Consider the following 14912-nt stretch of genomic DNA (forward strand, 5'->3'; position numbering starts at 1 on the left):
CAGGGGCGCAAATGTAAAATAGGGGCATCTATATAGGCCTATATGCACTGTATACTGTAAAAAGACAGAAGATATAAACATCTGTTACAATAGAAGACATTGTAAACAGACTGTGTGGTTACTATTATGGATATTTCACAGTATTACTGTTTGTACAGTATTTTTGATCAAATAAATGCAGTCTTGGTGAGCATAAGTAATGTAATGTAATATGGTAATCAATTTATAGTTTTCCTATCACTGTTCAGTATCATCATTATACTTTACTGTAAGGGAAAAATCCAAACGACAAAGTTCAGCACACAACCGACTCATGTTTAATAATTCATCACAAGGAACAACACGGAGGGTTTCATCATTTATTATCACAAGGAACAACACTGAGGATTTATAACAATAAACGTTGTTTGTGTTTCCTAGGCTCTTTCATAAAGTCCTTATGATTTAAGAAAAGCACAGCCACTGTGAGGCCTTTATTTAATTTATTCAAATTTTTATTATAGCTTAAACTTTGACAAATCATTATAATCTTATTCATTCACTTGTACTTCACGGATCTACAGAAACTTGATAAAAACGACCCCATAATTACATTAAACATTCTGAAAACCTTCTGACTGACTTTTTCTACTGACAAACCTACCGTGACACAGACGACGGGGTATCCAGCAGCTGGGTGGGCATTTTCTTTGGTTCTTCTCACATCATCATAGTGTAACAGTGACACAACATGAGGCAGTGAAGGGAACGTGACGTCAGCCATACTGTTGCTCTCCTCGATGTAAACTATGGCTTTGGTCATCTGCCAATACAAGAGACACAGACTTGTAATTCAACATTAATTGCGTATGAAACTTCAAACATGAAGAACGTACCACAGGGGAACATTATGAACATTTCCCACCTGGATTTCAGCGATCATGTTCTCGTCTGGTTTCAGGTGGACAGTGAAGGCCTCTCTCATCTCTCTTACGCTATCAAACAGAATCTCCACCTCCACTACATGCTCAATCTCACCCGCTTTAAACTCAACATCTGCACACACAAAACATCTGATTACATACACTAAAAGATAAACAACATCCTGATATTTCTTCTGCTAAACGCTTCCACACCTGATTGCTTTTGTCATTTGCATCCTGAACTCTATCTAACCTGATGTAGACAGGAAATGCATGCATGTGGAAGCTGCTTGGAGCCACCTGCCAATCTACCAAGAATAATTAGATGCGGCATATTCAGAATGCAAATGACCCGTTCTGGCCTCTAGAAGCCTCACCGAGGGAGATGGGATGGTAGTCTTCTCCGGATATGGCAGAGCCGTCCTTCGTGTGCACCCTCACCAGAGACACTTTCGAAGAGTCTCCTGTCCTGCGGATGGGGATCTTCACCAACGTCATCTGCCCCGACTCTTTTGGTTCGCTAGCACTGAACTTTGTCTCGGCAAACTTGATAATGGGCTCTGACAGAGGAAAATGAATGGTTTGAAAAAGACAGATGAGAATCGAGGAATTTTTGTTCATTAAAAGTTCCTTAGCCAAAGAGAATCTGTAAGAGTTTAATCTGTAAGTTTGACCCAAATTCTAGAAATCTAAATGTCAGGTATTTATATTAAAAATTATCTAAAGTGCCTCTCAAATGAAAACGGCTGTGATGACTTTTTTTTGTTTCTTTCTTTCTTACTGTCAGTTTTATCATTGATCTTTATGAGCATTTCGTTCATTTCGCCTACGGACGCTCCGTACGGCGAGTCGCTCTTCGCGTTTCCCAGAACCAGCCGCAGTTCCTCCTCCTCCTCATGAATAGAATCATCCACCAGTTTTAGCACACACGGTTTGTCAGCCTCACCTAGGGAGCAAAACATGGAGACCAAAGTCTGAAAACAGCTCAACACATTTTTCATCATGACTTCCTTTTCAGACAAATGTTTAAAAATTTAATGGTAGATATCAATCTACCATTTACCATTTGATATCTACTTGCCGACCTAGGCTTTTCCCAATCCATTTTTCATTGGATCAAAGACTTTTCGACAAATCGCCCTCAGACCGTTAGACTGGGTCCCCATCTGTCCTCCACCCTCACACTTAGCACAGGAGCCCCACAAGGTTGTGTGCTGAGTCCCCTTATTTATTCTCTTTATACTTATGACTGTATCTCCACCCACCCCACAAACACCATTCTTAAGTTCGCAGATGATACAACTGTGGTTGGACTTATTTCAGGAGAGGATGATGAGACTGCTTATAGGGATGAAGTCCAAAGACTGGCGATGTGGTGTTCGGATAATAATCTTAAATTGAACTCCTCAAAAACAAAAGAACTCATAATAAATTTCAGGAAAAGCAGTTCAGTCATGACGCCTTTATACATTAATGGGGACCGTATGGAAATTGTCCCTGTTTTCAGGTTCCTGGGCACATACATTGCTGCAGATCTCTCATGGGCGACCAATACCACCGAAATAGTCAAAAAGGCTCAGAAGAGACTTCATTTCCTGAGAATACTTCGGCAAAATCAACTGCAACGGAAACTTCTGGTATCCTTTTACCGTAGCTCCATAGAGAGTGTACTAACGCACTGCATTTCGGTGTGGTTTGCCAGCTGCTCAGCAGCGGATAGGAGAGCCCTCCAGAGGGTCATCAGTACAGCCCAGAAGATCATTGGCGACTCTCTGCCCTCACTGGAGCAATTATTCAACTTGCGTTGTCTGAGTAGAGCGGCTAACATCCTCAAAGATCCATCCCACCCTGGACATCATCTGTTTGTCCAGTTGCCCTCTGGTAGGCGTTTTAGGTCTATTGCATCACGGACTAATAGATTTAAGAATAGCTTTTACCCCAGAGCTGTAAGAGAACTTAACAACACGGCAAAAAACTGAACTTTTGACTACACTTTGGAAAATCATGATTCAGTTGCACCAATTATAATTACAGTTAAGGTCACTTTGTGACGACAAGGTGCAATATTATTACATGAATCTATCAAGTTTCTGTATTGTAGTGTGTTACATTTATGGTGTCTTAATTATTGTTGTTGTGTCATGTGTGGATGCACCGTAAGGTTTGCTAATTAATTTCGTTGTATTGCACATGCAATGACAATAAAAGGAATTGAATTGAATCAAGTAAAGGTGAAGTGTGTAATTTTACATGTATAATTCAGGTTTAATTCATTCATTCACTTGTTTGTTCATTCATTATTTCCATTTTTTATTCATTAATTTATTCAGCTGTATTCTTCCTATTCTACATCCTAGCTTACAAAGATGATCATTAATTGCATATTACAAAAGATGGTTTTCTACTGTCATGCCAAACCATTCCCATCGCTTAACCATTCCGGTCCAGCTAGTTAGGCCCGGATAGGGTTTCATTTTCCACTGTGGGGCTGATAACAGAGCTCTTTGGAATGTTATACAAATGTTTCAGTTGTTACTTTAGTAATGCCTTTAGTAATGCATGAGTTTACAGATGATATGTAAATAGTGACCACGTTTTCATTTTATTACCAACTTGCGTTAACTTTGCTTAAATAGCACTACAGACAGCCAGGCAACAGACAAGTGACCAATTCTGAGTGATGACATCACTACACGCATTCTACCATGGTTAGCCAACCGTGTTGAGAATTCCGGGCTGAGAACGCTTTGTCATGGTGCCGTGCCGAACCAATCTCAAGTGGAAATATAACTGGAACCATTCCTCACTGTTCTTAGAACCGTTCGGCCTGACAGTGGAGAAGCGACTAATGGCGCGCCTTGCAAAGGTGAGGTTTGTGATTTTTTGCTCAACTGTTTTGACTAACCTATTTGTTTGTTCACAAGTTTGTTTGTTCATTCAGTTGAACACAGCCCTCACCCCCATTCCACATCCCAATTTACATAAAGGGTCAGTGCTTACTTGAATTTTGGCAAATAAAGGTGAAGAATGTGATTTTTTTAAACGGTTTAATTCAAGTTTAATTCGCTCAACTATTTGTAAGTTCATTCATTCATTTATCATTCATTCATTCATTCATTCAATTATTAATTAATTTGTTCATTATCGATTTGTTTGTACTTCCCTCCATTCCACATCCCGGCTTGCATAATAGGTTATTTACCAGGCAAGAAAGTTACGATGGACGCATCGGTGTTGGGTCTCTCATCAAAGTCAGACACCACCTGTGCAGAGCCCTGTCGGGTGTAGCAGCGTACAGTGGACTTGTGTCTGATGTCTCCGCTGCGGTGAACCATTGCAGTGATGTGACCTTCACTCTCCTCTGCAGTCATCACAGCCTGTTTAAACTGCACCTTTGGCACTAAAAAAAAAAAAGAATATACAAATCAAGATGCTCTAATATGCAACAGTTTACCTACACATCATGGACAAAAACTGGTAATTCATTCTGTGGGCAAATCTATGAAACATTATAGGGCGTTTCACACTTTGCTTATCATTGTTCTAAACCCGGCTTTTAACCCTGGTTGGAGAAACGTTTCGTAGTTTATTCTGCTCTGGAGCAGGTTTAGCACTGCTTTTGCCTAGCCAAACATGTGAAACAATGCGGTTTTAGAATGTTACGGCTAGATGCCCAATCGCATGCCTTGTATTCACATGCTTTAGACAGTCATAGAAACACCACGTGTTGCATAAACAATAGTCTCAACATTTGAGGGGGAAAATGGCAAATGGTGACGGAAAAAGCAAAAACTGTATATTACCTTTATATTATACTCAGGAAAACCTTCATAGTATAGTCGGCAATGTATAATATGAGGATGCGCAATGATGGAGCCTTTATGTAAACAGGCTGAATGCTGCACTCGCCCAATAAAACTAACACAGCAAATAAGGATGTTAACCCAGGGTTTAGGAATATAAAGTGTGAAACTTCAGCTAATGAATAACCAGGAATAGTTGTTAATCCTAGGTAAAGTATGAGCGATGTTTTTTGAAACTTTTAAAACGTAGAAAGTGTGTGTGTCTCAGTCACAATTTTGTTAGGAAAAATGTTCAAAAATACTCACAGTCTGAAACTGAGTCGTTGATAAAGATTGTGACTTTCGCTGGCTCTCCCAGAATTCCATTGGAGGGCATCCGAAGAATAAGCTCAAACCTCTCTGTTCCTTCCAGAACGGGCAGGCCTAGGTCATCCAGAATGGTGACTCGGACCATCTGCATGCTCACACCCGGTGCAAAGTCCACGTTTCTGCTGATTCCCACATAGTCTACCCCCGCTGGCGGATGAACACACAGAAATAAGGCTATGGTCAGAAAGAGGTCAGACGGTATTTAATGGCAGAAGCACAGGATTCTCACTTTCGATTAATCCTCTCTCAAGAGAGACTGCTGCTTCTTTTCTTTTTTTTGAGGGATCAATGTACAGTATAGAACTCAGCTGAACAGATATTTATTTTTTATTTCAGCTTTGCTAAGAGCCCCTAACTGCATCTTTGATGTCTCACATCACTTGTTCAAGGACTAAGCCAAAAGATTCAATAACACTCTCACATTTATTAAAGACCCTGGACTGTCCTGTTCAGCATTTTGCAGTTCATGAGTTTGCTGGGAAGACTGGATATTCAAAATACTTTTTTTTACACAAATTTGTAGCATTTCATTTTTTTTCTAACATACAGCAAACCAGGTTTCCTCAACCAAAAAAGGCTTAAATTTAGTTTTACATTGAGTTTCACTGGCCATTACTTAAATGAACTCTTCTAAGGGCCAGATTTACTAAACAGGCCAATTAGCGTGAGACCGCAATCCCATAAAGTTCAGATGGGAGTGGAAAGTTCTGCAGGTGATTTACTGTGAACATTAAAAAACACTGATGCAGCCAGATCATTTCCATAATGACCAACGCAGTCTATCAAGAGCTTGCTAATTCGTGTAGGGTCGCAAACAAGCAGAGCCAATGATAATCAGGTGGCTGTGATCTTCCAACAACACAGGCGCAAAATGGCTTAAGATATGTTTTTGGGCCATAAATACTAATAAATTGACTAGCTTAAACCTTAGTAAATCAAGTTGCATGATTAATTTAAATACTTTACTTCCATAAATATTGCAGCTGAAAGGGAAACTCCTATAAATGCAAATGCAATAAAGTTCAGACGCAAAAATAACTGTCCGCGCCGTTTCATCACTAATATTTTACTGCTTTTCTTATCCTGATAGTAAGTCCCCAAAAAGAGGGCTTGTGCTGCTGACCTCTTTTATGATTATGAACTCTGTTATGATTGGAAATTAGTAACAATGCTGGTTGAGGATGGGGAAAAAACAATGGATTACTGGGAAAATCAAACGCTATCACTCACCTTCAGCAGAAACAGGGTCTGTTTTGCGGGATCTCACAGTGACTGTAGCCTTTTTCGAGAGGTCCGTCCCTGTCCTCCACACACGGACTTCAACGTGGCCATCGCTCTCATCGACGTGATACTCCTGATTGCCGAAGTAGAACACAGGAGCTGTAAGGGCAGAAGCAGAAATTTTCCATGGACAATGAATTTTCAGAATTTTTCCGTGAATGTTACATTCTTCAAATTTGAAAAGCATTCAAAAAAACGAAAATGTTTAATTATTTGATTTAACGCAATTATTTTCTTCTATTATATCGCTATGTTTAGCTATTTATGCATGTATACCACATTACACTCCTGGCCAAAAGAATGGGTCAAACCAAAATGATTCAGAAGTACACAAATACTGAAGAGAAAGTAACTTAGCACAGAACTTCCCCAATTCGCAGACCGCTTTTGGAAGAAGAGCCAGTGTTGTTCCAGTTAATGTTAATGGTTTAAAATAGTTCATGAGTAGTTGAAAAATGTCTCCCAGTTCGTTTGAGTTTAATGTGAGACCAAATATTGTTCTCAACTTGTTCTTAAGCGACTTATTGGTTGTCTTTGCAATTTGGGTGGGAGCATTGTCTTGTTGAAAAATGTGGTAGGATGCATTTATTATTATATTTCTCAGCAGATTTTCGAAGAAACCGCTCTGGAGCATCACCATTTAACTCGTGTTCATTGTGATTCCACACACAACTTCCCATATACTGCCAAATGTCCTTTTTACAAAATTCACTTTTATATGGTGTTTGCATATAAATGCGTCTTTGCAGTGTGTGGACACAACCACCCTACAATGAAAAAAATCCATTCACTTTTTTTTTTTTTTTTATCCTCAAAAATCCTAAACACTCTCAATAATCAAGCAATATGATGTCTTATTGCACATGCTCCGCCCACGACCACGGACGGACTGTCCCGTATTGGAATATTTCCGCCCTCAGCCATTTGTATACTGTCTGCCCAGGCAGTCTTGTGTCGACACCCCCCACGGAAGAGAGGAGTAGGGTGAGCAGTTGCTCATTATCATTTAAAGAGACCGTTTATTTTCTTTTATTGTTAAACGTACATGTTTATTTATGTTTAATGCTATTTCATGTTTTTTTTTCATTGCTTTATTTACGGTAGGCCTAGTTATGATATTGGACAGCTTTAATATATTTTCTTTTAAATGAAGGACGAAAATATGTAAGCCATGTAAAACCCAATTAAATATAATGTTCAAAAGTTTCAATGTTAATGTTCACAGTTACAAAGGTGCAATATCAAACCAATTTAAAAAGTATTTTAGAGCAGAACTTAACTTTAAAGGTTTATTCATTACAGAAAGGAATGAATTTTCCATGACCTTTAAGATTTCTTTTTCAAATTAGATATTTTTAATTTAAATTATATTCCCAGATGTATTCCATGGTTACGAAAAACCCTGTTGATTGCAGTTATTGAAATTAAACTACATGTACCAGCCCTAAAATTCAACCCTCCTCCATTTTATTCTATGACATACAAGGACATATTAGAATTTGCATTTAATTGTAAAGTTTGAGAAAAACCTTGAATAAATTATGTACTGAATAGTAAATCAACCTTCTACCAAGTAAAAAAACGTATACGATAGCCAAAACCAGCTCTATTTCATAACCACCACATTCACCATCTCAACAGTTTGCTGACTGAACAGTGGACGCCGGTCTCCATGACAACAAACTGACACCTTGTATGGAGGTTTGTGTTTTTCTCACCCGCGGCGTCTAAGAGCAGAGGTTCCTGTGAGGATTCAACAGCTGTCATCTTGCATTATCTACAGGAAGCCACTTACAACGAAATGCCTGTAACCTCTCGGTTCAGAACACACTCCAAACATAAGATCAGGTCACAAATGACAGGGTTTAATATTCATGTTCACAAGCATACAAAATATAAATAGCCTGATCTAAGTTTTTGTAGATGTTGTTGTATAGCTGTAAGAAATGAACAGACCAAAACACTTATTTTCTAGATGTAGCCTAGTGGTTAGTGCAGATGCTTCTGACACACACCGCCAAATATAGATGCCTCAATAGCGTCTCCATTCGCCATATAGGAGCAGTTAAAACACCTGCTAGTGAACACTAGAGAGCAAGTTGATTGTGTGTCCACAGTTATAGGCATGTATGGAAATCTATATCTGCAATATACTTCCGCTAAGTATTTTCATAGGATTTACTTAATCACTAATGTTAAATAATTATGCGTATGCTAAAAAAAAAAAGCTGCACGATTCTGGATACATTGAGAAACAATTTATCGTTTATAGAGAAACAATTTAAAAATGTAATTACAGTGCTTAATTTAAAACACTCAAGATTATTTTATATTTATATATTTTTAATTTTCTTGAAACTGCCTATGCAAAAGTATTGTGAGTATTTGCAAATCTGTTTCTGTTCAGTTGGTTGCTAGGGTGTTCTGTGTTATGTGATTTTTTTCCCCTTTTTTTACAATAATTTTTATTGTTTGCTGATTACAAATCATGCTTTGGGCACAAAAGTTGTAATAAAAAAAGAATAAAAAGAAAGACTAGTATTCATGGTTAAGATGTTTTAAAATGATTCAATTGCTGAAAATGAGGGGAAGCATTAAAAAAGAATTAGCGTGTTGAAATAGTCAGAGCCGCGTGTGAAGCTGAAGGTTAAAGTCCCTCAGGGTAAAATCTCACACTGCATTATATTTTGATACACAGGCGGAAGCATCAAGCAAACCCATTTCAGGATTTATCACAGCATATATGAACTGTGCTGAATCATCAGAGCGTTATCATACTCAGTAGGGCTAATGAGGAAGGATTCATGCACAAAGCAGATGTGTGACGACATTTGCGCCACAGAGAGCAAACTTGCACAAGATTCAATTTTATGAAGAAGATACAATTAGACAAAACAGCTCATTATCAAACCCGTATGGATAGCCACATGGGGATAATCCATAACCAGGTGTCCAAACAAAGAGTTTCGATTAGACGGACACATTTTCATCCGCAGCACCATTAGATCCACATTCCAATTATCAAAAATAGCTTGTGCTCTTTCAAAACCTCCATTATATTTGGCAAATATTGGTGGCTGTTTACCCCGAGATGTCCTGGTCCAATCAAAACCTCAGCACGACATGTCTATTTCCGGAAGCCTGCTCTCAGGCACGAGTCTGTCAGCGCTTTTTAAAGCTTCAGGTGACGGATAAAAAGTCTGTGTGTTCTTCGATTGTGGAAATTCATGTTTGAACTCGCTAGCGTGTCTGTCGGTAGCATGGAGTGCAGTGCAGAGGGGTTTGTGCAGTTTTGACAGCTTTGTGAAACATCTTTGAGAAAACTAAGTATGAATAGCAGGTGGGAAGCGTTGAGATTCGTGCTGTATTTAGTTGTAGCTGTCAAAAGCTGGAGCTGTTTTTACACTTCAAGGGAGAAATAAGATAAGAAATTACTGTTAACAAGGAAATGATTCTGAAAAGGGACATCAAAAGTATTTTTGACATGTAGATGACATCTTTATGACATTCTTGCATATTAACCATAGCTGAACTGATTTGTAGTGAAATCGCAGGTAAACTTACGGTGGTGAAATCAATGGAAACCGTTATTTCTATAATGCAAAATATAATATTTGTTGTGAACAATTTTTTTTTTCCCCTAAATAAAAGCCTTTAGAAACTAACTACAATGGTGATAAGAAACAAAAACAGCTCAATCCAATTCAAAAACGACTAGATAACCACAATAATCATAAAACTGCATAACACGCAATGTTGTGTATTTTGTGTATCACTACCATACAAAACACATGCATTAGAAATATTTCAGATTTGGCATGAAACCCACTTTTTATCATTTAAAACCTTTCATTGCTTTTAGTTAGAGAAATACTTCTCTGGTTAAATTACAATTTATAAAAAATTGATATCGTTCAAAAGTCTGGGAGTCGCTAAGATTTTTTTCAAAGTTTTTATAACAAGTCTAAAAAATACAGTAAAAACAGTAATATTATTACAATAATTAAATAAATAAATATTAAAGTCAACATGAAATCAAAATTGACCCTATTTACTGTGTTAGCGCATATTACTAGTCTTGTGGTGAACAATTAATCCATGCAAAAGTTAACACAATTAATCCGTGGAAGTTAATCAAAATCTGAAAAGCTACTTCCGGTCTGAAATGGCGTTCCTTTTCTGATGACGTCAGTTTGACGGCTTGAAAACTTTTAACCACTCCTCTCAAACAGTTAGTCTGCTATGAGCGGAGATGAAGAGGAGGAGCGCTAAAGTAAAACCCTGCCCTCTGTTCAATATTTCACTTGTAAATACACCACAACACTGGAGAAAAGTCGTTTGCAACTTCCGGTTCACGCGGACTTTAATATTGTAATAAATATTATTATAATTTAATACAATTTTATTTAATTAATTTAGTTAAGAAACATTTTTATTCATGTTGAAAACAGTTGTGCTGCTTAATTTTATAAAAACTTAATTTTATTCGGGATAAATAGAAAGTTTATAAGAACCGTATATATTCGAAATATAAATATTTTGTAACAATGTAAAAGTCTTTGCTGCCATATTGATCAATTTAATGCATCCGTGATGAATAAAAGTATTAATTCTTAAAAAATGACAGACAGGTAAATTCTAAGATTAGAACAGATAGACGGATAAGATAGATATAGAAAGACAGACGGATAGATAGATAGACGGATAAGATAGATATACAGATAGACGGATATACGGATGGACAGATATACGGATGGACGTATATACGGATGGATGGATATACGGATGGATATACGGACGGACGGATGGATAGATAGATAGATGGATAGATGGATAAATGGATAGACGTATAGATATTTAACAGTAATATTGTATTTTCTCTTGACCTGTAAAAAATATAAACTATAATACAACCATGGTACATTTTCTAAATCAATAAAAAGAATAAATGAACCAACATAAACTACTATAACACCAAACAGCATGAGCACTGGTCCACTATCCACATCTGAGCATTAAAGCAAGTATTGATTCAGTCTGCAGCTACACAGGTGGTTCACTAATGCAGAGGCAGTCTTAATGCCCCGAGGCTTCAACACCCCTGATTTAGTACTGACAGATTTATGTGAGCAATAATACCTGTGTGTACATTCCACACAATAAATGCCAGAACAGGAAACAGCACAAAGCATTTTTTCAGACAGCTGGCTCTCTGATGCTGCTGATACTGCTGACTGAGAACAGCATTTTAGCTCAGTGTGCGGCAGTTCTTGATGATCGACACCCCTGAAAGCTAATGCACGAGGGGGTTATTCGGTGTATTTAATGTGAATGCAAAGCTCATTGACAGTCAGAGCATGCTGTGTTGTGTGCTAATATTTGAGTTTCTCTAGACATAAACATTTGCTAGTCTCCAACGATGAACATATGTCAGACAGAAGCGCATGCTGTCAAGGCATTAATTTCAAACTACAGACAGGTGCCTCTGTAGATATACTTCCGTCAAACAGACGTACCATTCTCCACCTCCACACACTGTCATACAAACAATGTTGAGGAGAAAGCATCATGTCAAGCATTAATCTCTGGTTCTTGGACGCCTCAGGCGGCGTGCAGCACACATACAGACCTCTCAATGACCGTCCGATGCATATTGCACACTAAACTACAGTATTAAGCAGCACAACTGTTTTCAACAGTGATAAGAAATGTTTATTGAGCAGAAAATCAGCATATTAGAATGATTTCTTGGAATTATATGTCACAATATTACAGTTTTTGATCACTGATTTGATTAAATACATACAGCCTTGGTGTTCATGAACATTAAAATAATCTTACACACTCTAAAATGCATAGAAATGCTCATACAAAAGTTCAGAACATTATATTATACATATTTATTATATTATATTGAGAGAACTATAAAATAGTATTCCCATTCATCACAATGGCAGTTGCTCAGCTGGTGAACACAATTAGGAATCTGCCATCTTTGCTCACACAACCGTTTTCAGCCAATCCCCAGAGCTGTAAATAATATCAATATGATATATGATCACATAATGATATTGATATCTCTACGATATGCATGTGCCATCTGGGATATAATATAATATAATATAATATAATATAATATAATATAATATAATATAATATAATATAATATAATATAATATAATATAATATAATATAATATAATATAATTCAAAGGTTTGGGGTCTGTAAGATTTTTTAACAATTCAAATAACTGTTAAATGTTAAAATGCAATTTATTTCTGTCTTCAGTGTCACATGATCCTTCAGAAATCGTTCTAATATGCGGATTTGCTGCTCAGGAAACATTTCTTATTTTCATCAATGTTGAAGAAAGTTGTGCTGCTTATGCTTAATATATATTTAAGCATATCAGGATTCTGTAATGAACAGAAACGTAATGCATTCTTGCTGAATAAAAATATTAATTTCTAAAAGTATTAATCATTTAAATAAAACAAACAATGGAAATTCTACACAAATTGTCTGCTGATTAATTAATTTATGTATATATAATATGTATATTTTTGTAGTAAATTCTCTATTTCAGTAACATATGATAGGTAATTTTACAAATACTATAAATCAAGTAGTCTCTTTCTGTTTAAGTAGCCAGAGTATCCTGCAATCTGGCTATGTTCGACTATTTCCACTAGTTTTTGCTATACTCTTTATCCCTGCAGCAGAACATCTCTTCAGTTTTAATCTGCAGTGAGCTCAGTAGCTGTCGGCCAAATAACACTGAGCTCGGCATCCGGACCTTGTTTGTTTTGACGCAGTTCTATTAGCTCTCAGAGAGAGAGACGGAACGTACTGAGTGGAACTTCCTAAGTCAGTCCACCCGACTCACCAAACGTATGAAAAAGCAACACTACTTAAAAACAAACAAACAGCTAAACTACTTTCAAGCAACTGGAAAAATTATAGTTCATTCGCAAGATGTAGTAACTTCCCAACATGGTTTATCTCATACACAGGCAGCGTCCAACCAGTTCTCATGTTTAGCACACATAGCTGAGAGAGAGTAATTGAGTTTTGGACTGAATTTTCAGCTGTAGTTTTGACCTTCTTTCCACGCTCGTTGAGATCTTCTCTCCAGCATTCGGAGATAAAAATCATCCCTGCATTGCCTGAGGGAGTCAACCTTTGTCTGTTTACCTGCAAACTCCTACCACACACACACACACGCACACACACACACACACACACACACACACACACACACACACACACACACACACACACACACACACACACACACACACACACACACACGCACGCGCGCACACGCACACACACGCACACACAGTCTTTTTCCTCATGGTGTCTGGTCATTTGGGGGAGGGTATTCTGCTTTACTCTGCTGGAGTGATGTTTATCTCTCCATCTGCAGTTAACCACTCCACATAAATCTAAATGACACCGCAAATATTTCACAGACTCTCTTCATTCGGTTCTGAAACCCTTGATAAACAGAAAAATAAAAACAGAAATTATACACAACCTACTCTAGCAGCCCGACTAGGGCCACCAGATCAATAATTCATGCGTAGGTATGTGCGAGTATGTGTTCACAAGAGAGAAATAGAGAGACTGAGGAGAACAGGATGATACAGATTTAGGGGTTACGTAGAATTTCGTTTTTACTATTCAGTCAGCATTTCAAATAGAATGAATGTAGAAAAACAACCCTCTTCACACACACAGACACACAAAGACCGTTGTGGTGTATTGCTGTTTTTCAGCATTTCTTGCATGAATGTCGCATTTTTAAAAAAATATAAGAAAAAAAAAAGAATGAATGAATTTGAATCACGATGCTAAGCCAATGAAGCAATGCTCTAAAATTATTATAAAATAGAAAGCATGTACACATACACAATCTTTCAGACCGGAAACTTTAGAACGGTTATTTTAATGTTTATGAAAGAAGCCTCTTATGTTCACCAAGGCTGCATTTATTTGATCAAAAAGACAGGAAAAAAATTACTGTTGTGAAATATTATTACAATTCAAAAGAACTGTCGTCTATTTTAACATATGTTAAAATATAATTTATTCCTGTGATGCAAAGCTGCATTTTCAGCATCATTACTCCAGTCTCAGTGTCACATGATCCTTCAGAAATCATATTAATATGCTGATTTGCTGCTCAAGAAACATTTCTTATCATTATCAATTTTGAAAACAGTTGTGGAAACCATAACTTTTTTTTAGGATTCTTTGATTCATTTAAAGTTCAAAAGAACACAATTTATTTGAAATATAAATCTTTTGTAACCTGATAAATGTCATTACTGTCACTTTTGATACATTTATTGCAACCTTGCTGAATAAAATATATTTTTTTAATGTCATTTTACTATTTTAAAAGTCATTGAACTATTTCTATCGATACTTTTCATTACAGAATAGAGTATAAAGGAACAGTTTTGTTGACTGCTGATTTTGAACTATTTGAGTTTGTTGCAATACAAAGAAACATGTGACATTGCTTTAGAATTTGGCCAAAATTTGGTAT

The 14912-nt window shown here is 37.0% G+C and overlaps 1 protein-coding gene across 1 annotated transcript in view; it reads right to left on the minus strand.

The window, feature by feature from the left end:
* frem2a (FRAS1 related extracellular matrix 2a) overlaps nt 1-14912 on the minus strand; it is a 56407-nt gene that overhangs the window by 11679 nt on the left and 29816 nt on the right. The window contains exons 7-13 of the mRNA XM_079598684.1: nt 6305-6454; nt 5012-5221; nt 4105-4302; nt 1684-1848; nt 1280-1462; nt 905-1035; nt 644-802 (exon numbers count right to left, since the gene is read on the minus strand). Coding sequence (XP_079454810.1) covers nt 644-802; nt 905-1035; nt 1280-1462; nt 1684-1848; nt 4105-4302; nt 5012-5221; nt 6305-6454 — 1196 coding nt within the window. The remainder of the gene's footprint in view (nt 1-643; nt 803-904; nt 1036-1279; nt 1463-1683; nt 1849-4104; nt 4303-5011; nt 5222-6304; nt 6455-14912) is intronic.

This window comes from Phoxinus phoxinus (genome assembly GCF_949152265.1).
Source record: "Phoxinus phoxinus genome assembly, chromosome: 23".
Lineage (NCBI taxonomy): Eukaryota > Metazoa > Chordata > Actinopteri > Cypriniformes > Leuciscidae > Phoxinus > Phoxinus phoxinus.